The sequence below is a fragment of the Solanum stenotomum genome, chromosome 11 (genome assembly GCF_019186545.1).
Source record: "Solanum stenotomum isolate F172 chromosome 11, ASM1918654v1, whole genome shotgun sequence".
In the NCBI taxonomy this organism is placed as follows: domain Eukaryota; kingdom Viridiplantae; phylum Streptophyta; class Magnoliopsida; order Solanales; family Solanaceae; genus Solanum; species Solanum stenotomum.
Window position 1 is genome coordinate 56,420,498 of NC_064292.1, and position 24,146 is coordinate 56,444,643.

At 33.0% G+C, this 24,146-nt stretch overlaps 5 protein-coding genes across 5 annotated transcripts in view; 2 read left to right on the forward strand and 3 right to left on the reverse strand.

Annotated features, from left to right (window-relative positions):
- The window catches only part of LOC125844882 (inositol monophosphatase 3), a 113,890-nt gene that overhangs the window by 9,875 nt on the left and 79,869 nt on the right, over positions 1-24,146 (forward strand). The window lies entirely within an intron of this gene.
- On the reverse strand, positions 133-1,316 carry LOC125844880 (probable long-chain-alcohol O-fatty-acyltransferase 5). The gene has a single exon (XM_049524239.1). It carries the CDS (start codon positions 1,223-1,225, stop codon positions 176-178), a length of 1,050 nt encoding a protein of 349 aa, XP_049380196.1. The 5' UTR covers positions 1,226-1,316; the 3' UTR covers positions 133-175.
- Positions 3,413-4,482, forward strand: LOC125844879 (acyl-CoA--sterol O-acyltransferase 1-like). The gene has a single exon (XM_049524238.1). The coding sequence runs from the start codon at positions 3,413-3,415 to the stop codon at positions 4,463-4,465; it is 1,053 nt and encodes a 350-aa protein (XP_049380195.1). The 3' UTR covers positions 4,466-4,482.
- LOC125844876 (acyl-CoA--sterol O-acyltransferase 1-like) lies at positions 5,439-7,123 on the reverse strand. Its single transcript, XM_049524233.1, has one exon. The coding sequence runs from the start codon at positions 6,974-6,976 to the stop codon at positions 5,624-5,626; it is 1,353 nt and encodes a 450-aa protein (XP_049380190.1). The 5' UTR covers positions 6,977-7,123; the 3' UTR covers positions 5,439-5,623.
- On the reverse strand, positions 19,198-22,443 carry LOC125844883 (rho GDP-dissociation inhibitor 1-like). The gene is made up of 5 exons (XM_049524243.1): positions 21,937-22,443; positions 21,275-21,341; positions 20,181-20,399; positions 19,941-20,065; positions 19,198-19,547 (listed from the first exon to the last, which is right to left on the reverse strand). The coding sequence occupies exons 1-5, from the start codon at positions 22,228-22,230 to the stop codon at positions 19,470-19,472; spliced, it is 783 nt and encodes a 260-aa protein (XP_049380200.1). The 5' UTR covers positions 22,231-22,443; the 3' UTR covers positions 19,198-19,469.

Here is a 24,146-nt window from a genome sequence, read left to right on the forward strand (position 1 = left end):
TGAAAAGAGAAAATTTTGAAATTAAAAGTTCTATAATTTGAGGTTGCTCTATTTCAACCTGAACAATTTATAACTAGTGTTACATGAATGGACAAGTGATATTGTAAGGACTAACTAGTTTACCATCTATAATTTGAGGTTGCTCTATTTCAACCTGAACAATTTATAACCAGTGTTACATGAATGGACAAGTGATATTGTAAGGACTAACTAGTTTACCATACCTAACAAATTCTAAAAAAGCAATAGATTCATTACATCCTTTAACATCTGGCTTACCCCTCAATAATGGTGGAAAAAACAACCAAAAACTTGTCAAAATTATAAATCCTAATGCTAATGGACCTGAAACAAACCTAGAGACCAAAAATTTGTCATTTAACAATTTCTTGACCATAATTTCAATACTTAAAGCTACACCATGAATAATAAAAAAACATGTGACTTCCCAACTAGGCTTCTCTCTTGAAATGTAGTAAAAAATCAGCTCATGCATTATCCCGGAGACGAAAAACGTCGCGAGCACCGCGGGAAGTGGGGCCCACTTCCTCGGGATTCGGTCCAACATCAACGACCGAACAGGGTCGTAAACAGTTGGACGAAGTATATTGGTTACCATGAGGTTCCATCTCTTGCCCCAGAAATCCTGAAATGAGCTAGTCTTGTAAGGCTCATCAAAAGGTGGTTCGAGTTCAACTCGGCTTGCAACTCGAACCATAGTACTAACCATGGTTAATAAGATTTCTAGGAAAAAGTAAATGTGGAGGCAATAACAAAAGAGGAGGAGTTTTGGATGTAAATTGTCTTTATAATTATACACCCTAATCAAAATGGCTAGAAGTGTAATCTTGGTAACAAGATTGAGAGTTGAATTTGTGGTCTCAACATTATCACTAGGTGAATATTTTTGATATTTTATAGGCAAACAAGCTAAGGGAATGAATGTTGAAAGTGGTAGAGGTGGGATTGATGACAAGGGTCCTTTACCAAAGGCAAAAAGAAGAATCTTAAAATTGGCTAGCCATGCAATGAAGAAAGAAGTAGTGCCACCAAGATTGATAGAGGTAAGATAAAGAGGAAGAATGAAAAATAGACAAACAATTGGAATTATGGCCACAAATCTTGATTTGCCATTTGGAAAGAATTTGACAATTGTGTGAGAATAACATAAACTTATTAAAACAATAGTCCATACCACTATGAAATTGTGGATCTCCCCTTCCATTTCTTCTCCTTCTTCTTCTTGGAAAAATATGGCTTTAACTAAGAGATAATTTTAGAAATAAAAAATGTTGTGATGATGGACCTAGGGGACATATGGAAGTGGAGTGGGTGGGGGTTCACTTAATTAAATTTAGTCTTTATAATAAGATATGTTTTATTGCACTTGATGAAAGAGATCTTGTATAATATAAAATACTCTATTCTTTTTATACTAATAATAATTTAATGAAATCAAATTATTTAGAAAACCAATTATACATATAGGTAATATCTTCTATGGAATTAACTTTTATCATTATAATGGTGTAAAGAATTTTTACATTATTAATATATTTTTATTTAACATGTTGTAAAAAAATATTTGACTAAACACGCTATTATAAAAGTGGCTAAGTTGAATTATATATTTTAAATTTGGAATTCGTTTTTGTTTCATCCCAACTTCTTTTTAATCATGGAAATCTTGTGAAATCTTTATCACAAGTATTTTGTGATAAATTAAAATCAGACAAATAAATTAAAAAACGGAGTATTTTTTTTCTTGCCATTAAATTTTTTGAACTTTTTTGTTGGGTCCAAATAGCAGTGTGTAATAAAAGCAATGTTAGTCAAATTTGGAAGTCTGTTCTTCACCTACATTTGGAGTCCGCTCTCTTTTCTTGAATATTGGCCCCAAGTGTCACGTTCATCAAAGCTTTTAACATTTCGTTGACCGTTTTAATTTGTTTGTCTCATTTTAATAAACATAGAGTTGAAAAAAAAATGAAAAAAAATGAATTTTATAATCTTAAACTAATATATATATTTGTACCAATATTTCCTTTGATAGTTGAAATTAATAGAATTTTCCCTCTTGATGTTACTAAAGTTAAATTTGCATCGAAAGATCTCGATTTAATACAATATAATAGTCCATACAACAACGAAATTGTGAATCTTCCTTTCAATTTCTTTCTTCTTGCAAGATGATTCCAATAAAAAAACATTAATAGAGCATTTTTGCTATTTATGATACAACATATTTAGTTGTGTGGTGAATATAGAAGACATATGGAAGTGGGGCCGGAGAGAAGGTTCACCTCTAATTCGTGTTGGTGTGTTTGCATCCTTTTGAGTGAATGAGAAAAAGAGAATTTTTATAAGTAACTCTAATGAAATCATTGCCTTACTAAATAAAAGAAATCACTATCAAACTGGTCATCTTATTGAAATATCAAAATTGTGCTCGGGCTAGTGATTATGAAATGAATTTTTGATATTTCCCACCTAAGATATTGTCATTTAAAATTGCTTTAATTTCTTAGAAAAATCACAATAATCTAGCCATATGTAAATTTTAAATAATTTTTAAAAATCGAATATATATATATAAAAAGAGGGGTGCTAGTGCTACCCACGACTATCTCGTGTCATTCCTTTCATTTTCAAGTGTTCCAATTTAAAATTGAAAGCATAACTTATTTATTTTTTACAACAAATTGAACAATTATTCTTTATATTTTATTTTCCAAGTCTTTAAAACTGGGATCTGATGTTATCTATAGAGCATGGACTTTTTAGATTCAAATGTTTGACATTTAAACTAACATATGTTACATACATTATTTGTTTGACATATAAAAGATTATGTATAGTTGGATATTATAATTATCTCATAATGACATGCTTGGTTGCGACGAAGTCACATAGTTAAATGGTAATTAGTTGAATATTCTTTATTGAAGGTTATATAGAAAATTTTATTGCTTGTATAGATTTTAATTACTTTTTATATAAATAATTTAAGTCTTGAACACCTTTCGTCAAAATTTCTAGCTTCATCATTGATTGTCTTGATCTTGTGCAATACAGTCATACTTCTCTATAAGTGTCATTCCTTATAATAACATTTTACTATAACAATGAGGATTTCTTTGGGATCGACTTTCATATTATGCTATATTATATGCTTTCTATAATTAACAATAAAGAAATCTAGATAAATGATGTCATTAATAATTATAGAGAAGTTTGATCGTATATATTTCCTAATTAATAATCATATGATGACTAATCTTATGTGACATCAAAATATTCCTTGCCTCCCTAAGTTGACAATCATAACATATATATTTTTTTTAATTAGAAACAAAAAAGGTTATCTTTAAATTCAAGCCATCTTTTAAGACGTGGAAGAAATTAACAAAGAATGGAAGGGGAAATCCACAACTTCATAGTGATAGGGACTATTGTCTTAACAAGTTTATGTTATTCTCACACAATTGTCAAATTCTTTCCCAATGGCAAATCAAGATTTGTGGCTATAATTCCAATTGTTTGTCTATTTTTCATTCTTCCTCTTTATCTTACTTCTATCAATCTTGGTGCAATTACTTCTTTTTTCATTGCATGGCTAGCCACTTTCAAGCTCATTCTTTTTGCTTTTGGTAAAGGCCCTTTGTCATCAACCCCACCTCTTTCACTTTTAGCATTCATTTCATTGGCCTGTTTGCCTATAAAGTTTCAAACACCATCAACTAATACCACTCAAAGGGGTACAAAATCAACTTTAAATGTTGTTATCAACATTGCACTTCTATCCATTTTGATATGGGTGTATACCTTTAAAGCCCATTTACATCCAAATATTATTATCATTTTATATTGTTTACACATTTATTTCTCCCTAGAAATAATCTTGACCGTGGTTAGCACCATGGTCCGAGTCGTAAGTCAAGTCGAGCTCGAGCCACCCTTTGACGAGCCTTACAAAACTAGCTCCCTTCAAGATTTCTGGGGTAAAAGGTGGAACCTCATGGTAACTAAACTACTCCATATGACCGTTTACGTTCCTGTCCGGTCGATGATGACGGACATGATCTCGAGGAAGTGGGCCCCACTTCCTGCTGTGATCGCGACGTTCTTCGTTTCCGGGCTAATGCATGAGCTGATTTTCTATAACATTGGAAGACTAAAGCCTAGTGGAGAAGTCACATGCTTCTTTATCATTCATGGGGTGGCTGTGACACTAGAAATTGTGATCAAGAAATTGTTGAATGGCAAAGTTTTGGTTCCTAAAATTATCTCAGGACCATTAGCATTAGGATTTATAATTTTGACAAGCAAATGGTTGTTTTTTCCACCTTTTTTGAGGGGTAAAGCAGAAATCAAAGCATGTACTGAATTTATTGCTTTCTTAGAATTTGCTAAGTATGGTAACCTAGTTAGTCCTACCAATATTACATGTCCACTAGTACTATAGTCTATAAGACTACTAGTAGCCTTGCTTGAATAAAAATACATGTCTCTTTATCTTAATAAGGTAGTAGTAAGGTCTACATATATACACTTTATTCTTTCAGACCTTACTTAGTAGAATTTCACTGACTTCAAAAACAACAATCAAATGTTACTCTCATTTGATATCTAGGCAAATAGAGCCAGAATTTGCACTAAGAAGGTTCAAAATATGAAGAAATAAGTGTATAAAGAAGTAGAAGGGGTTTTCTATGTATCCCTAAACAATGTCCTATATACACATAAAATATCATTTTTACTATATATAAAAAGTGCAATTTTTCACTCAGTTTTTTTCCGAACCCTATTGGCCCTACCTAGCTCTGTATGTAGGCCCAATGCCACTATTAACCCGCCTAGTAGCTTATAAACTAAAATGAACTTAAATCCACCTAATGCATTTTATGCTTTGTTTTCTTTTTAACACATTCCCTTGGTTTGTTTGCCTATGAAGTTTCAAATACCATCAACTAAAACCACTCAAAATAGTACAAAATCATCAACTCTAAATCTTGTTACCAAGATTGCACTCCTAGCCATTTTGATAAGAGTGTATAACTATAAAACCCATTTAAATCCAAATAATTAATCTCTTTTTATATTATTTCTACATTTATTTCTCCCTAGAAATAATCTTGACCATGGTTAGTAGTTAGCACCAAGTTGTCAACTCAAGCTCGAGCCGCCCTTTGATGCACCTTACAACTTACAAGACTAGCTTGCTTCAAGATGTCTTTGGGTAAAAAGGTGGGAACCTCATGATAACCAGCCTATTCCATACGACATGTTTGAGTCTCCAAATTCAAAAGGTGTCAGGTAAATAAGAAGATGGAAATATTGTCTTATGTTAATTGTTATGTGTTGAGATTAATAAAAATCAATCAAATGATCCTTTAAGCGGGGTCATTTGATTTAGATACAAGTTATGCTAGAATTGATTAGTATAATGCGAGATTAATTAATAATACTTCAATTAGATGAATGTTTTACAACGTACTCTATGGTACATGCATAAGAACCCATAGGTGGCTAAATCAGCCAGTACATGACCTATATCCAAGTCCCCGTTTTGACCCGTTCAAATGTAATTTAGCACGCCCATTTGACACGCCTACTTGATGAATTATCTCGAAAATGTTGAATTCACAGCCCTAGTGACATCCTTAAAGAATGCACCAATTGCTTCATACTCTGCAAATGCTCTAACATCAGAATTACACCTTAACAATTGTGGAAAAAACAGCCAGAAACCCGTGATCATAACGAATCCAATGGTCAAGATTGTCCCGATAATCCGTGGTAGCTTAAATCTACCGTTGATCACCTTCTTAGCATAAATCTCGACGTTTAAACACACCCCATGTAGCAAAAAGAACCAAGTGATCTCCCAAGTGGGCTTAGCCCGGCCCAAATAGTAAAATATCAGCTCATGCATTAGGCCCGAAACAGCAAATGTAGCCATCACCGCGGGAATTGGGGCCCACTTCCGGCCCAAAATGTTCGCGGATAGGCTTAGCACGGGCTTGTAAATAGTGGGCCTAAGGATACGAGTGACGATGAGATTCCAACGCTGGCCCCAAAAATCTTGTAGTGAAGTTGATAAATACGGTTCGTTGAACTGTGGTTCGAGCTGAAGCCCGAGAAGCCCACGGGCCAAGCCCGAAACAATAGCTAGAATAATATCTAAGCTAAGGTAAATGTGGAAGCAATAGATGACCACAATGATATAGGGATGTATATAATCACTATAGTCATAAACTCTAATAATTAAAGCAAAAAGAAGTGTCTTTATGCCATAATTTAACTTTTGGCCTTCGTTGGAGTTTGCAAAAGAGGGAATTGGACTTTTTTGAAAATGGCCACTTTGTGCAAACTCCTTTCCATTTTGCACAATAGAACCATTTTCAACTAACTTTTTAGATGGGGTTTCATAAAAGTATCCATCTTGAAAAGGGTTGTTTTCAATTTTATCATCTGAATTTGGAAATTGAGTTTCTTGAAAATGGTCATTTTTTGCAAAATCCTTTTTTTCAGATGAATTTAGAGATGGGGTTTCTTGAAAATGATTATTTTGATGAAAATTATCTCTATTAACCTCATTTTCCACATAAAGTTGAGATTTTTGTTGAATCTTGATAGGTAAACAAGCAAGAAATACAAATTTAATAATAGAAAGTGAAGAATCAGAAAGTGGACCTTGGTCAAAAGCAAGTAAAATAAGTTTAAAATTACAAAGCCAAGAAATGAAAAAACCAGTGTTACCACAAAGATGAACAGAATTAATTTTAAGTGGAACATACAGGAAAAAAAATATCACAGGTAAAAAAGAAAAGAGCCTAAATAAACCTTTTGGAAGAATTTTAGATGATAAATAGCAATAACAAACTGATACATAAATTAATAACCATACCTTAATAAAACTTTCAATTTCTCCTTCTATCCAATATTTGATAACATCCTTGATATTTCCCTCCATAATATAACTTTGTTATTTATTTGTATAATAAAAAAAATTATTTCTTTTTATTGGTTTTGGTTTGGGATGAACAATTGTGAAGAAGTTAAAAAGATGGAGAACACAAAAAGTTGTGCTATGAAGAAGACATCTGACAAAATTCTGGATCTACTCCAACTTATTTTAATCAAGTCCACAAAATTATACTATATAGGAAAACCAATTGATTTTTGACACGTCCTCTTAGAAATTAAGTAAACATCTTAGTATAAAAACAAAAATCTCTTATCGATAAAAATAAGATCTCTTACGTATAAAAATAAATTTAGAAAGCTCAAATCAAATACGTTTTAATAACTCAAGATTCATATTAGAAAATGAATTTGAGGAGAAGATGGAGCAATCTACATCTCGATCATCCAATTCACTCTAACATACCATTAATAGTTGAAGTTTTATTTTTCATAGTTATTGATCAATAAATATTCTAGTAGTAATTAAAGAATAATTAGTTGAAATTTGATAATGAATTCATGACAATTGGGTAGTGGATTAATAATTTAAAAATTGCAAGACTGTTTTCATGTCTTATTATTTTAAAAATAACCAGCCAGTTTTGAATATGTTAATATCTTCAAGTCAACATTCAAACATGGAATGCTTCTTTGTAAAGGAATTGTTTAGATCATTTTAATTAAACTAATATAAGTAATATTATCTGCATCAAATAAGAATTGTAAAATGGAAATAGATAGGTTGACTAGTATTTTGAAGTTTCTGGGTTGAGCAGTAAGTATTTTTTATTTTTATCAAGAGTTTTTGGGTTCAAACTTTATTTACAAATCTTCAAAATGAGACTTCTCAATTAGAATTTAGATGAGTTGGATCTCAAAATAAATTCCACCCTCTATTGATCCACAACTCTCACATGTCACTACAAGTCAAAATTTCTGTATTACAAAATATAAAATCATCAAATTGCTTGATGTTCCAGCAAAGAATTTGTCAACGCCCACCACCAATATTTTTGGAGATTTTCCAAGATTCTTACATATTTTAAAGGGATCTTCACCCAAATAATCGGTCAGAATCTTTATTTACTTTTTTTTTTATATATATATATATAATTTCTATTGGCGAACTATTTTTAATTAAACGACTATTTAAGTTAATTCCTCATTCCTCCTTATCCTCTATTTTAGTTGGTGGTGAACTATCAACTTCAATCCTTTCTTTGGGACCATTTTTTTCTCCCAACTCTTTTCTTTTGGTCTCCTCTAAAATATTTTGTCAGAGTGTTTTAAATTTTGAACATTTAAAATTTATTTGTTATAATTGAGAATTTTCTAAGGTCAGCTGGCACACAATTAGAAATTTGGTGGATAATGGCCCATTCGTCTACCTTTTTCCACTTAAGAATTAGGATTTTATCATTATTAGTGTTCGAGTCTATGACGTACGCCTATCTCATACAACACGTGTTGGGCTCTTCTACCCTTCTCCACTATACAAGGCTTTTTGTTTTCATTTGGTTTCCCCAAAAGTGTTGTGCCAAAACAGAGTGCAATCCTCAGAGGATAATGGATCCATCCGTCTACTCTTTTCCGCTTAAATACCATACATTTTTATTTACAATAAGGTTTGAATCCGTGACGTGCCCAATTTTCGACACATTATGTGTTGCGCTCTTATCACTAAAGCAAATCCCCGGATGACGATGTGAAACTCTTAAGGGTCGTTTGGTACGTGGGATAAGGCATCCCAGGATAAAATTTGGAATTAACTTTATCCCATATTTGATTTAAGGTATTAGCTAATCCTGGGATTGTTTTATCCCGATATTTGTAAACAGTGTGATTACTATCCCATATAGAAGGCGGGATAAAGATATCCCATGAATATCTTCGTTTATCACATCTTGTGTACTAAACAACCACATGACATGTATTTTTAGATATGTCATACATTTACATGAGGCATAATCTCAACAAAAGTAAAATATAAGAACCAAAAGGGATAACCATACTAGTTTCAATCTTTTATGGGTTCTTCTTACCAAAGAAAAATTATGAACAATCATGCCAATGCATGAATGTCAAGTTCAATTATGTGGGAAAATGAAGGTGAAAGAAGTGGTTGAGAAAGCCAAAAGAAAATAACAAAGTAACTATAGAGTCAAGGGAGAAAAGTAGCTAAAGAACATAATTTTGACAAACTTTAGTTGTAAGGTAAGTAAAATAATGCAATATCATAATGAGGAAATGGAAAGAAAAAATATTATGACGGTCTTGCTCGTCTTGGACCTGACCGTGCCCTTTTGGGCTGGCTTAGCTCATGCAACTTCGACATCAATGAGGAATGCACATTATCTTTCTCAAAAGAAATGGAAAAAAAGATTAAGAATTTGATGAACAAAATATCTAGATTCTTGAAAAGATTTCTTTAGAGTTTTACAACATTCAAAAAACACACTTATGCACATGAAACTTGATAGAGAGCTTTTTGTCATGACCCGCCACATTGCCATTAAAATAAGTCATGAATATAAAGGGGGGAAGAAACTAGAGTTGTAAAGAAGTTTGTGGAAGACTCTAGAGCTCCCTAGATATTTCCTTGGAAGGATTACATTGAAAAAAGAATAGTCTGTAGTGGAATATTCTAGGAAAGTATGGAGATTTCCTAGGGAAGGTTATAGAATCACATGGAAAGTACTTGGAATATTTTAGAGAATTTCTAGAATAAGGACTAAACTGTAAATATGTAGGGACTTGAGTAGTAATTATTATTTACACTTAGGCACCTAGGGAGTAGTATAAATAGATGACCTCTCATTTGTAAATCATCAAGCAAGTTGCAAGCTGTCACGATCCAAACCGTCATGATTGACACCCACACTAACCCTCTGGTGGGAGAACCATTACTACAACCCAACCTAACAAACTCAACCAAAAACTAAGACATTTAAAGATACAGAAATAGGTTTAAATGCATAAATTATAGAGAGTTTCCATAAACTCCAAAGGTTTAAATAAACTAGCCAACCTAATGCGGAAGAACAACCCCTAGAACCTGAAAGTCATTGTACTAAAATTCTACTAACAACAAGTATAAGAACAAGGGGTACAACCCCGAAACTAAACAAACACCTTAACAAATAGTCTGAGTTTGAAAAGAGTGAACTTAAACAAGAAAGATCCATGGCAGCCTGAAAGAATTGACTCACCCTTGAATTCGATCACGCTCAATAGTCACCTAGCTAAGGTCTATTAATAGCTGCCTGAAGATACCCTTTACTCAATAAAGAACAAGCAAGTGTAGCATCAGTACACAACCACATTGTACTGGTATGAACACGCAACTATCCCAATAAGTGAAACTTATGTAAATAATCACAACATAATAAAACAAGTGTATACCGAACATATACAATATCAGTCATATTATTAGGATCAATGAACAATTCCTCATGCTCAAAATACATTAATATGACAAGCCAATGGTCCTCTTATGGAACCCAATTCAATGGTCCTCTCATGGAACTCATACCCAAACTGTTAGTGTACATGAACGTGGTACCCGATCCCAATTAGTGTGCCGATCGTGACACCCGATCCTATATGTACGCCAAAACGTGGCACTCGATTCAAGTTAGTTTGTTGGAACGTAACACCTGATCCATTCAACAAGCCACAATCACAATCACAATGTACATTCTCATAATCATACAATCAATTGTTGATTCATGACATATAATTATTCAATCATACTCATTTACGATTAACGTGATCAATGATGCAACATTCACATACATACATGCATTAAAATAAATTAATTACTAACATACATCACACCAACATGAAATTAAAATCATCACCTACCTCGAACAACGCTTGAATCCCCTAAGAAACTTGATTCTTCCCTTTCCGAATTCTTTCCCCTTGTTCTTGGTCTATAAATAATCAATATAATGTGAGGATCAACAAACAAGACCTAATTACCCAGATTATAATCAATAATACCAACCCTAGGTCAAACCCTTGATCCCCATACCCAGGTTAGGGCTTTTTCCACCATAATTCCCAGATCAAAACCCTTCTTCATTGATAATTACCCAAGAAACAAAGTTCTATGGATCGAAACATGATTTCGGGGAGTAAAAATCTTACCTTTAGTGCTAGAAGAGATGAAAAATTGTCAAGAACTTGCCCTGGGTCCTCCCTTGGCTCTCAAGAACGAAACTTGAAGAATAATAACATTTTTGGAGTTTATTTCTGACTTAAGTCGCGTATGTCCCGATGTGGCGGACCTCATTCCGCTATAACGGCCTCGCCCTGGCTGGAATAATCTAGCACTGGCGGCTTGCACAGAGACAGAGAGTCAAATTTAGAGCTTCAAACCCCTCATTTCACAACACACATTCAACCCACGACACTCAGAAAATACTCGTTCACACTAAGATCGGTTTTGAGAGTTCTATTCGTCCAAATTTGATTTTGTAAAGTCGTACAGGTTGCTTAACCTTTTAGCTATCTACTAATGTGATCAAATTCATTATTAGATCCCCTATTCATTACCATATTTCACTAGACCTACACTGACTCAGATTTCGTCTAAATCTAGACTATGCTACAATTTTTCAAATCACTACTCAAAAGTTTTCTGGTCCAAATTCTTTTTCCATTGAATTTTCCATAACGACGGAAACAAGTAATTACAATAGATATCAATTTACCCATCACTTGTCCCCGAGTGAATAAACTAGGAAAAACTTGGCTAAGGAAAGAGTATAGTAGTATTTGAATCATCAAATAAATGGGGATACTTGCCTCGCATGTCCTTTTCAGTTTCCCAAGAAAATTCCTCAATCGGACGAGGCTTCTATTGAACTTTCACGGACTTTATCTCCTTGGTCCTCAGATCAACCAATTGAATACCTACACATCCTCCCATACACTGCCTCAATGAAGTCATCTCAATACTCGAGTGATATTGCAGTATTTTAACTTAACTAATAACCCAAGCGATTACGAATAACAACCAAGCAATCCCCAATAACAACCAAACGATTCCCAATAACAACCAAAGCGATTCCTAATAACCACCTTGACACAATTATCAGGACGAATCCTTTCTCACATAATCATGATAAACTTTTAAATTAATACCCACTATAATTAGAAGTGAACCTGAACCAACCATCACACACTTCTAATCTCCATCTCACAACTTAAATTCTCATGAGCTTAAGTTATAAAAAGTTGATCTTTAGACATCAGATACTCATTGAGGATATATCCAAGCATATAAGTCATATAACAACACTATCAAAATGCTAGATTTAGTAATTGTAGATTACCTCTTAAGAACAGTAGAATTGGATCAATGATCCCACATTCAACCTTACATAATCTCTCATAAGCAAGATGGTACATGTAAAACCACTGAATTACCTTAACAACTCCAAGACAACACCACATAAGTCATCTGAAATAACTACGTCTTCCCAAATCATCCCACTCAATCAAGAGAACATCGCAGGATCGGTACACCTGATCTACCACTAGGGATCTACCAATAAAAGTGAAAACACACGCGAGCTTATCTAGTAAATTGTACTCACAACCATGTACAAAATAAAATAGATGGTCACATAACAATTTTACGGAGTAAATATTAAATAACACTAAAGGTTTTCTTCTGAAGAGTTGATACCAATCATTTTGCATTCAGTTGACTCCACATACTCTTCGTGTCATTCCACTGAGATTCACACTCTCAATACTAACAATCATCATGAATACTCTGACCATTTACCTTACTCTAAACCAACACTTTTAAATAAAAACCTTTCTTAGGTACTTAACAATCAACAATAATAAAATTTACGACTCAACCCAAGTGTAAGTCCTTTCAAAGGCTCAATAACTGATACAATTGATCATTTCTCACTTTGCAAATTCATTCCTTGACAAAATATATCACCACAAATGTAGACTTACAATGAAAAAATTGAATTGTAAAATTCAATTGTATAACACAATCCACTTATCTATCAACATTAGCTTGTAACTTGAAGATTTTTATGAAATCATGGATCTTCATTTATCATTTATCGCATCTCCATCGATCTTACAATATCTTTCGCTAAAAATTCAATCGTACTCATTACTAAACTCAAAACAAAAACAAAGCACTTGTCATCACGCTCAAGCTAATGTTTATACACTCATTTCTCAAGTATTTTCCAATAGTTTTTAACCAATCTGACGGACTTGTGACACTATTACTATAGCCACAACAAAATGAATGAAAGCACGCATCTCTGAACCTAATTATCTACCCCACGGAAGATATCTCTTTAGCCTTTGAAATCAAATAAAATATTCTTGTTCTCGCCTCTCTCTAGAGGTTGTACTACATTCCACTATATTTTCCTTCATTATGACTCTAGCTCTTTAAAATTCTATTCGAGTGATGTCCCACAATCTCTTAAAACTTTCTATACATCCACGTTACTCACCAAATATTAGAAAACCACAACTTAGATACTCGCAAGTCGTAATTACTATAGAGAATTCGCTTAACCGTTATCTTATTATATAGTTGCAGCCCGTCACAATCAACCACGAACTCTTATTACCATAATGCATAGTTAGCCCTGACTATTACTACGAAATCAACATTTTCATCGACATGACACCTCAAAGGACTAACCCAATTTTATACGCACTTTATTACTAAGGATCCAACATTTACTTAGGTATACCCATCAAATTCAAAGGACTAACCCAATGTTGTGTCTTACATACTAGGTCCAAACAAAAAGTTATCTGGTGTACGAATGATCCAACATTTACTCAGGGTTCGGGGAAAGGCCGCACCCTAAAAAGGTACTAAAATAGGCAGCCTATCATGACACAAGCATCATTGGCTGATTCCACCTCACAAGCTCAATAGTATTCAGGTGGTCCTTTAATACAAGACATAAAACTAGTCGAAAACAAAAAGAGATCCCATGTAAAAGATAAAGGGACCATATGCAAATAACTGCAACCTTACTATCAGTCTTTACCAATGGCAGTTTTTGTTGCCGCTAAAACAAACCATTTGCGATGCCTTTTATAGGAATTAGTGGCAATCTTAGTTGCCACTAAAACATACTTTTAGCGATGACTTTTATTGGATTTAGTGGCGGTTTGAGTTGCCACTAGTACTTTTATTTGTTTAGCGGCAGTTTTAGTTGCCACTAAAACATACCTTTAGCAGCGACTTTTACTTGATTAAGTGGCAATTTTTGTTACCGCTAAAACATACTTTTTGCGGCGACTTTTATATGAAGTAGTGGCGGTCTTAGTTGCCACCAATACTTACTTTTAGCGGCGATTCTTATAACAATTAATGGCGGTTTCAATTGCCACTAATACATTCTTTTTGCGGCGACTTCTACAGTAATTAGCGATGGTTTGAGTTGCCACTAATACTTACTTGTAACAGCGAGTTTTAAAGGAATTAGTGGCGATTTATGTTGTCACTATTACTTACTTTTAGCGATGACTTTTATAGGAATTAGTGACGGTTTTAGTTGCCACTAATACAATCTTTTCGTGGTGACTTTTATTTGTTTTAGTAGCATTTATGGTGGCAACTAATACTTACTTTTAGCGGCGACTTTTATTTGTTGTAGTGCCGGTTTTAGTTGCCACTAAAACTTACTTGTAGCGACAACTTTTATTTGTTTTGGTGGCGATTTTAGTTGCTACTAATACTTTCTTTTTGTGGTGACTTTTGTAGAATTTAGTGGCGGTTTTAGTTGACACTAACACATTCTTTTAGCGGTGACTTTTATTTGTTTTAGTGTAGGTTATAGTTGACAATAATACTTGCTTTTAGCAGCGACTATAGTTGCCACTAATACATGCATTTAGTGGCGACTATAGTTGCCACTAATACTAACCTTTAGGGGCAACTGTTATTTGTTTTAGTGGCAACTGGTGACAACTTTTTTGGGTTTTAGTGGCGACTAAAGTTGCCACTAAAACACATCTTTAGCGGCTAATTATTTTAGTTTTAGTGGCGACTATAGTTGCCACTAATACTAACTTTTAACGTCGAATTTTTTGGGCTTTTAGTGGCAACTTTTTAGTTGCCACTAAAACTGACCTTTTGCGGCAACTGTTATTTGTTTTAGTGGCGACTATAGTTGCCACTAATACTAACCTTTAGCGGCAACTGTTATTTGTTTTAGTGGCGACTACAGTTGCCACTAATACTTACTTTTAGCCGCGACTTTTATTTGTTTTAGTGACGACTATTGTTGCTTTAGCGGCGAAGCTTTTTAGTTTTAGTGGCGACCATAGTTGCCACTAATACTAAACTTTAGCGGCAGCTTTTTTTGCTTTAGTGGCGACTACAGTTGCCACTAATACTTATTTTTAGCGGCGACTTTTATTTGTTTTAGTGAAGACTATTGTTGCCACTAATACTAACCTTTAGCGGCGAATTTTTTTAGTTTTAGTGGTGACTACAGTTACCACTAATACAAATCTTTAGTGGCGACTCCAGTTGCCACTAATAGAAATCTTTAGCGGCGACTTTCTTTAGTTTTAGTGGCGACTATAATTGCAACTAATACTAACTTTTAGGGGCGACATTTATTTGTTTTAGTGGCGACTATAGTTGTCACTAATACCTACTCTTAGCAGCGACTTTTGTTTGTTTTAGTGGCGACTAGAGTTGCCACTAATACATACTTTTAGCGGCGTCTTGTATTTATTTTAGTGGCGACTATAGTTGCCACTAATACTTACTTTTAGCCGCGACTTTTATTTGTTTTAGTGGCGGTTTTCTTTTGCCACTAATACTTAGTTTTAGGGGCGTCTCTTTATATTAATTTGTGGTTGTTTTAGTTGCGTTTTGCAGCAATTCTTATATCAATTAGTGGAGGTTTAGTTTCCACCAACACTATCGTTTAGCGACAGATATTCTATGATGTAGTGGAGGTTTTAGTTGCCAATAATACTAATGTTTAGCGGCAACTTCTATGTTAATTAGTGGCGGTTTTCAGGTGCGGACCTACGTGGCGCTTAGGGGGTTCACCCGAACCTCCTCAACGAAAAATTACACTGTATATATAGGGTAGATCTCTGATTTTAAACGTATAGATAGTAAAATGAACCCCCTCAACAACCAAAAGAGGAGCGTGGCTCATTGGCAAAGGGGTTCATTGCTAAATTGCATGTCCCGAGTTCAATTCTCATTGAGTGCAACAGTTTCAACTTTTTTTTTTTGCTTTGAAAAGTCTGAGATGGGCTCAGTTTTGGGCTTAGGATACCCAATAAAAGGCCTCATTATTTTTGGATTCAATCTAAAATTATATTATTTTTGTTTTTTTTTAAAAAAAATTCTTTTTATGTTATATCTTTTTCTCAATTTATCTTTATTTAAATTTATTAGCCACATTTTTTTATATTTTTATCTTTTACTGTTCTTATTTATGTTGCTCATTTTATTTCTGTATAACTCTCTTTTCATGTACTAACTTAAAGAAACTCTTTGAGAAAATGATAAATTGTTATTAAATTTAAAATTGAATTAGAAAATTATTATATAAAATAAAGTAAATTAAGATTAATGGGATACCCAATAAAAGGCCTCATTATTTTTGGATTCAATCTAAAATTATATTATTATTATTATTTTTTTTAATTTTTCTTTTTATGTTATATCGTTTTCTTAATTTATCTTTGTTTAAATTTATTAGCCACATTTTAAAAATATTTTTATCTTTTATTGTTCTTATTTATGTTGCTCATTTTATTTCTCTATAACTCTCTTCTCATTTACTAACTTAAAGAAACTCTTTGAGAAATGATGAATTGTTATTAAATTTAAAATTGAATTAGAAAATTATTATATAAAATAAAGTAAATTAAGATTAATCAAATAGAAAACTTTAAAAGTTGTGAATATTCTTTTAATAAAATGTATTTAATTGAATTTTTTCGTAATTTCATTGTATCTCTTTTTTACTATTTTTAAGTCGATTCTAAAGAGATTAAAACTAAATTAAACTTATTTGATTGGTTCATAATTTGTTTTTTAACAAATGATTAATCTAGTAAATTGAATTAATTAAATTAAAAAAATCGACGATGTCATTTATTTATCTTCGGAATATGCACTATAATATTAGTAACTCAATCTTTACACATTTCTAAAGAATCTTGATGGTTTTTATTGTAACATTTGATTAAATGTGCACTAACTCAAATTTTAGAAAAAAATCTAAAAAGTTGAATACTACAAAATAAAAGGAAGGACACTAGAAATTTTAAATGCTCGATGGACCAGAGTAAAAGTAGGAAGAACCTAAACACAACATAACAATATAAGTTAAATTTAGTGGATTAAAATTAAAATTTTCCTCCCATGTCACTCGGTTTTTCATCTTGTAACTTTTACGTGTTTACTTCTTTATACTTCGAACCCCCTCAACAAAAAAGTTGGATCCACCACTGGCGGTTTTAGCTGCCACTAATATTAACTTTTAGCGGCGTCCTTTTTTTTTAATTTGGTGGGAGCATCAACTCTTATGTGTTTTTGCGCCTGTTTAGTTGCCACCCACGGATACTACCTTTTAGCAACGTATTTTTATATATATGTAAAGGAGATTATAGTTGCCACTAATTCTATTTTTTATTGTCGATTAGTATTTGTATTAGCGGCGTCTTTAGTTGCTACTAATACTATCTCTTGTGGCGACTATTAGATGCATTCGTGGTGTTTAATTTGCTGCTAATACTTGCTTTTAGGGGCAACGATGACTAAAGTTGCTGCTAATACATGCTCTTAGTAGTGACTAATTGTGGCATTCACAGGGACTAAAGTTGAAGTTAATGCAAACTTTTAGCAGTGATTAATGTAGGTTTTAGTGGCAACAAATGTCGTTGCTAATGCATAATTTTTGCTAACTATTTTTAATTTTAAACGACCGAATAGACGAGTATTTAAGTTATTTCTTCTTAATCCTCTACTTTAGTTGGTGGTGAACTATCACCTTCAATCTTTTCTTTTGGACCATTTTTTTCTGCCAACTCTACTTTTTGGTCTCCTCTAAAGTATTTTGTCACAAACAAGTGTTTTAAATTTTTAACATTTAAAATTTATCTTTTATAATGGAGAAATTTTTGAAGGTTAATTGGCGTACAATTAGAAATTTGGTGGATATTGGCCCATCCGTCTACTTTTTTCCACTTAATTAATAATTAGGATTTTATCCTAATTAGTGTTCAAGTCTATGACGTACGCTTAACTCATACATCACGTGTTGGGCACTTCTACCCTTCTCCACTATACAAGGCTTTTTGTTTTCATTTGGTTTCCCCAAAAGTGTTGTGCCAAAACAGAGTGCAATCCTCGGAGGATAATGGATCCATCCGTCTACTCTTTTCCGCTTAAATACCATACGTTTTTATTTACAATAAGGTTTGAATCCATGACGTGCACAATTTCTGAAACATTATGTGTTGCGCTCTTATCACTAAAGCAAATCCCCGGATGACAATGTGAAACTTTTAAGGGTCGTTTGGTACGTGGGATAAGGCATCCCGGGATAAATTTGCTTTATCCCATATTTGATTTAAGATATTAGCTAATCCTGGGATGCTTTTATCCCGATATTTGTAAACAATGGAATTACTATCCAATATAGAAGGCGTAATAAAGATATCCCATAAATATCTTTGTTTATCCTATCCTGCGTACCAAACAACCACATGACATGTACATTTAGGTATGCCATACATTTACATGAGGCATAATCTCAACAAAAGTAAACGGTAAGAACCAAAAGAGCTAACCATACAAGTTTCAATCTTCTATAGGTTCTTCTTACCAAGCAAAATCATGAACAATCATGACAATGCATGAATGTCAAGTTCAATTATGTGGGAAAATGAAGGTGGAAGAAGTGGTTGAGAAAGCCAAAAGAAAATAACAAAGTAACTACAGACAGTCAAGGGAGAAAAGTAGCTAAAGAACATAACTTTAGCAAACTTTAGTTGTAAGGTAAGTAAAAGAATGCATTATCATAATGAGGAAATGGAAAGAAAAAAATATTATGACGGTCCTGCTCGTCTTGGACCTGACCGTGCCCTTTTAGGCTAGTTGAGCTCATGCAACACCGGCATCAATGAGGAATGCACATTATCTTTCTCAAAAGAAATGGAAAAAAAGATTAAGAATTTGATGAACAAAATATCTAGATTCTTGAAAAGATTTCTTCACAGTTTTACAACATTCAAAAAGCACACTTATGCACATGAAACTTGATAGAGAGAAAGGCAAAAAAAGAGAGCTTTTGATCATATAATCAATTGTAGCAGGTTGTTTTCTCTCTATTGCACCCTCTTTTATCTCTTCTGAAAAACTAGCAGGAAAAAAAAAGTTGAGATAATTACGAAGAACGAAAACAAGTATAGCATGGGGGATCCGATTCATGTCATGCTGTTGTTGTTCATTTTTCCTGCCACTCTCTCTTGATTTCGAATGTATAGTTGATCTCCAAATAGCACTTGTTATCGTCATCAAGGAACTGCAGCGGAAGCAAACAACAAGAAAAATGACTTTATATGGTATGCTTAGACGCATGCTTTAGTTGTGTCTTACCTACTAGGTCCCAAAAAAAAAAGTTGTCTGGTGTACGAAGGATCCAACATTCACTCAGGGTCCAGGGAAGGATCGCACCCCAAAGAGGTATTAAAGTAGGCAGCCTATCATGACACAAACATCATTGGCTGATTCCACTCACAAACCCGATAGTATTTTAGGTGGTCCTTTAATACAAGACTTAAAACTAGTCGAAACAAAAAGAGGTCCCATGTAAAAGATAAGCTTGAAGATTCTCTCATAACTAAGCCATCCACAAGACTAGATTGAATGGTAGATATGGAATATGTTAAGAGCATTAACGAGAAAGAAATATTACTTTTGTCCTTGCCGAGTAAGATCCTCTTGCGAAAATGCCAGAAGGGGTGGTTTCTTCTGGCATTTCATGTGTATAAGGCTCTAGTTGAGGACTAAACGCCCCAATCATCTGTTTTGTGCTGTCAACTGAAACAACATTCGTGAAAAGGGAAAACGTTACCTAAAAGCATCAAGAATGAACTACATAGGCCTAATAATGACATTCATATAGAGGTGGAAATGTGAAGGGACGGCATAGTACCTTTGATACCGGTTTTCCAAACTGCATTTGTGTATTTAAGACCTGTTACTATATTATTGTTGATCTGGAACGTAAATTTTAGGCTGTATTTGCTCCCTTCTTTCAGAGCAAACCATGGGCTCTTGGGATTTCCGTCCTCAGGGATAAGGAGAACAATATCAGATCTACCGGGCGACTTAATTGCAAGGCTCAAGATCTTCACTTCCGGATCCAAGGATTCTACATTATTCAGCAGTCACGAAAAGTTTAAAATTTATACCAGCGCAGAAACAGAAATGCTTTTAGTATGTGTCTAAAGGCTCATTAAGATTATATCAACCACAAAGTTCTACTGATAAGTTTCATAGTGTCAAAGTAAACAGAATAGACTAAACGAATAGAGGAAAAACAAGTAAAGAGATTTTTGGAGTTCCTCACCATAACATATCTTGAAAATGAAAGCAACATGGAAGGAGATGTTCACTCACCACCAACAACAACAACACTGACCTTACCCCTACCTCGTGGAGGTAGAGAGGTTATTTCCGAAAGGCCCTCCACTCAAGTAATGAACACGAAATCAATATGAAAAGAAAATATATAAGTAAAGAGGACATTGTACTCCTTCCATCCCAAAAATAATTGTCAAGTTTTGCCTTCTCACGAGTCAGTTTGCCTAATCTTCATAGCTAAACTGAATTGAATTAATTTAATATTTTAAAACCTAAAATTTAGATATTCGAAAATTATACGAAAAGTATTGTAAGTTTAAATTCTTCTCATATCAAAAAATACCTCTCGAAATGTTGGTCAAAGTTCATATAATTTGAATTTCGAGAAGCGAAAAGTGATAAGTATTTTAGTAGGGAGGGAGTATATGCATATTACTCTTTTCTCAAAAAGAAGGGGAAACAATGGAAAAACAGTAAAGTTGTCTCCGTGATAGGTCACACAGATTCGAACTGTGCAATCAGCCATAGGCTGTTTACATCACACACCTTGGGGCGCGGTCCTCCCTTCTACGGGGTGCTCCTTTTTACTCTTTCCTCAAAAACCAAAAATCAGAAATTCAAGAAAGTTGAAGGAGCAAATCTTAAATTAAACAGAATATTTACCTCCAACAGCATTGATATCCACACTTCCAAGGAGCTGCTCCTTCCACCTTCTCAAACTCTCATCATCCTAAAAGCAAACATTGAATCAAATCAAAACAAACAGCACAAAATAAACATTAAAAAGGAATAAAGACAACATTTTTCTTTTCATTTCAAGAAAATTAAAAGGAAGAATCAAAATAAACAGAACATTCAAAGAAACATTTAAGAAGGGACAAAGATGCAATCTTTTTTATCTTTCAAGAAAACAAAAAAAAAAGGTGAAATCTTTTTCATTCGACATCTGATATCCGCATTAAAGCTCAACTAAATTAAAATTCACATCGAAAGTCCCACGAGGGCCTGAAGCGTTCCCTAACTAAGACTAGCCTAAAGATACAATCTTTTTTATCTTTCAAGATAACTAAAAGGGGGAAGATGTCTAGTATCCACATTGAGACAGGATAAAAGTCCCACTCATGGCCAAAGCGCTCCCTCGTGGCCAAAGCGCTCCCTAACTAAAACGACTCTAAAGATGCGATCTTTTTCTTTCAAGAAAACAAAAAAGGGAATATTTCTCATCCTATGTCCGATATCCACATTGAACCCCGATTAAATCCATATTCACACCTCAACATGGCTCAAAACTCAAGAAATGTTATAAACAAAAGAACTCAACACACCTTATCCTTTTCAAATGTTTCTTTGAGTGTGCATTGAGGACCTAACTCAATCTTGTTATTAGCTTCATCATCATCCTCTTCATGATCAGTAGTATAAATAGAACTTTCACTCATTTGCCTATTAACCCTATTGCCATCAACAGGACCACCATCACTCTCAATCTCAGGGTCAAAATCAGCCACAATTCCCTTATTACCTTCAGAAATTGCTGCTGACCCTGCTTTACCTTCTACCTTATTATCATCAAAACCCATGTTCTTGCTGTTTTCAGCAACTCTAACAGCCAAGGACATTAACAAAAAAAAACAAGTTTTCTTGGCCAAACAAACACAAAAATGAATAAAAAGAAAAGGGATTTTTACTAGTTTTGTTCTAACTTATGACAAGAAAAGAACAGAACTAGAAAAACCCAAAAAGAAAAAACAACAACATTGAAGAAAGGCTAGAAAGAAACTCCCTTTATAAAAAAACAAGAATTTTTTTGGATCATTGTTGTAAAAAAAATGATTTTTTTTTTTAAAAAAATATGCTTGGGTTGTGAGAAAATGGTCAAAAGTATTGTTTACTATAATGGTAAGAAGAAAAAGATACCAAGAAAAAAAGTGAGAAAAATAAGGAGGGGTTTGGTTTTTTTAAGGCACAAAATGGAAATGTTCTTGTGGTGATCCAAATATTATGAGAATTAAAAATTGAAAAATATGAGTAATAATATAGTCTCGTTTCAATTTGTTTATCTGGTTTTAACTTGACATGAAATTTTAAAAAGTAAAGAATATTTTTTATCTTGTAAACTTAAACATGTCACGTGAGACTCGCTATGATATTTATGTCATGTTTTTCTTATTATTTTCTATGTCTTCTTTATTTCTGTATTATCATGCTAGCTGATTTAATGTTTGTAATTCGAATCGAGGATTTTCTATAAATAATATTTCTATCCCCTCAAAATAATATTAAGGTTTGTGTACATTTACTGTCCTCGTATCCTTAAGGAGTTATCAAAAAAGAAAAAAGAAAAAGAGCCATTTTTTTAAAAAATAAACTAAGAGAAGAGTAATAATTATAGTAGTTTAGTATAATATAAGATATAATAATAATGGTGGAGAGATCGTGAAGGTCACTTGGGAGACAGCTTAAGAATGGGTGTAAGAGAGGAATTTTAACTAATTTTTGGACCTCTTCTCTCATTGGACAATTATTCCTTACTTGAGGACTACGTGCATAATGTCTTTCACTCGTATCATATTTGAATCTCGATTAATTTAAATTTGGGTGACATAAAACTTATTTAAGGGCACAACTAGTATTAGTATATATGTTATTGATTTAATCGAATTTAGTAACTTTCAACTATATTTAATATTTGTCTTAAAAAATTGAGTGAATTGGATGCAGTAAATGTTATTGTCAAAAGATTGTACATTTTTTAAATTTATAACTATGGTCATTTATATATTTTCACGTGACTCAACACATATAGCTTCAGAGAATTTATTATTGACACTGACATAACCATAAAGGGATTTTAAGGATTTTATCTAAACCAACACTTAATTATTATTATAGATTATTGTTGTTATTTTTGTTGTTATGCTATTTTTTTTTCGTATTTCATTACTTCATATGCACATATTTGTCTAAATTAGAATATACTCAGAGATTTAATAATTTATTGGTGTTAATACGTATTTTAAGTAGGTAATGAGTAATTGAAAATATCCGTAAAAGTTTTTTTAATATTCGAGTCGAAAGTTTCAATAGGAATATTCCATCATTTGTTCATGTGCTCAATCGAAATAGGACGTAATTTGAGTATCTAAAATGAAATTTTGACAAATTTATGGGACTATTGATGTATTTCGCTTTTAATATTCGACAATCTTAACTCATATACTTTAATGGATAATTCAAGTGAAATAATTTATTGAACAATTTCTTTATCTATATTGTTGTTGCCCAAAAAAAATAAAAAAATTGAGCTTCGTACTGGATAAATGTTGGAGAAAAGTATTGTATGATGAAATAATTAGTAGGGTAGATAATGATTTTTTTAACTTACATCAATAATAATAATCTTGAAATTAAGAAGATAAGGATGAGTAATTATTTTACGTGATTGAATAAATTAATGGGGCTTTAGAATTATTATTTCTATACGTGTTATCATGATTTTCTGGTATATTCCCATCGATTTATTTATAATTATGAT

Bases quoted from the DNA above. Each gene is read 5' to 3' on its own strand.
- LOC125844880 (XM_049524239.1), bottom strand. From the start codon at position 1,225: ATGGAAGGGGAGATCCACAATTTCATAGTGGTATGGACTATTGTTTTA.
- LOC125844879 (XM_049524238.1), top strand. From the start codon at position 3,413: ATGGAAGGGGAAATCCACAACTTCATAGTGATAGGGACTATTGTCTTA.
- LOC125844876 (XM_049524233.1), bottom strand. From the start codon at position 6,976: ATGGAGGGAAATATCAAGGATGTTATCAAATATTGGATAGAAGGAGAA.
- LOC125844883 (XM_049524243.1), bottom strand. From the start codon at position 22,230: ATGTCCTTGGCTGTTAGAGTTGCTGAAAACAGCAAGAACATGGGTTTT. The intron at 21,342-21,936 runs GTGTGTTGAGTT...GTTTGCTTTTAG, and splicing joins AAACATTTGAAAAGGATAAG to GATGATGAGAGTTTGAGAAG. The intron at 20,400-21,274 runs GTAAATATTCTG...TGAATAATGTAG, and splicing joins GGATATCAATGCTGTTGGAG to AATCCTTGGATCCGGAAGTG.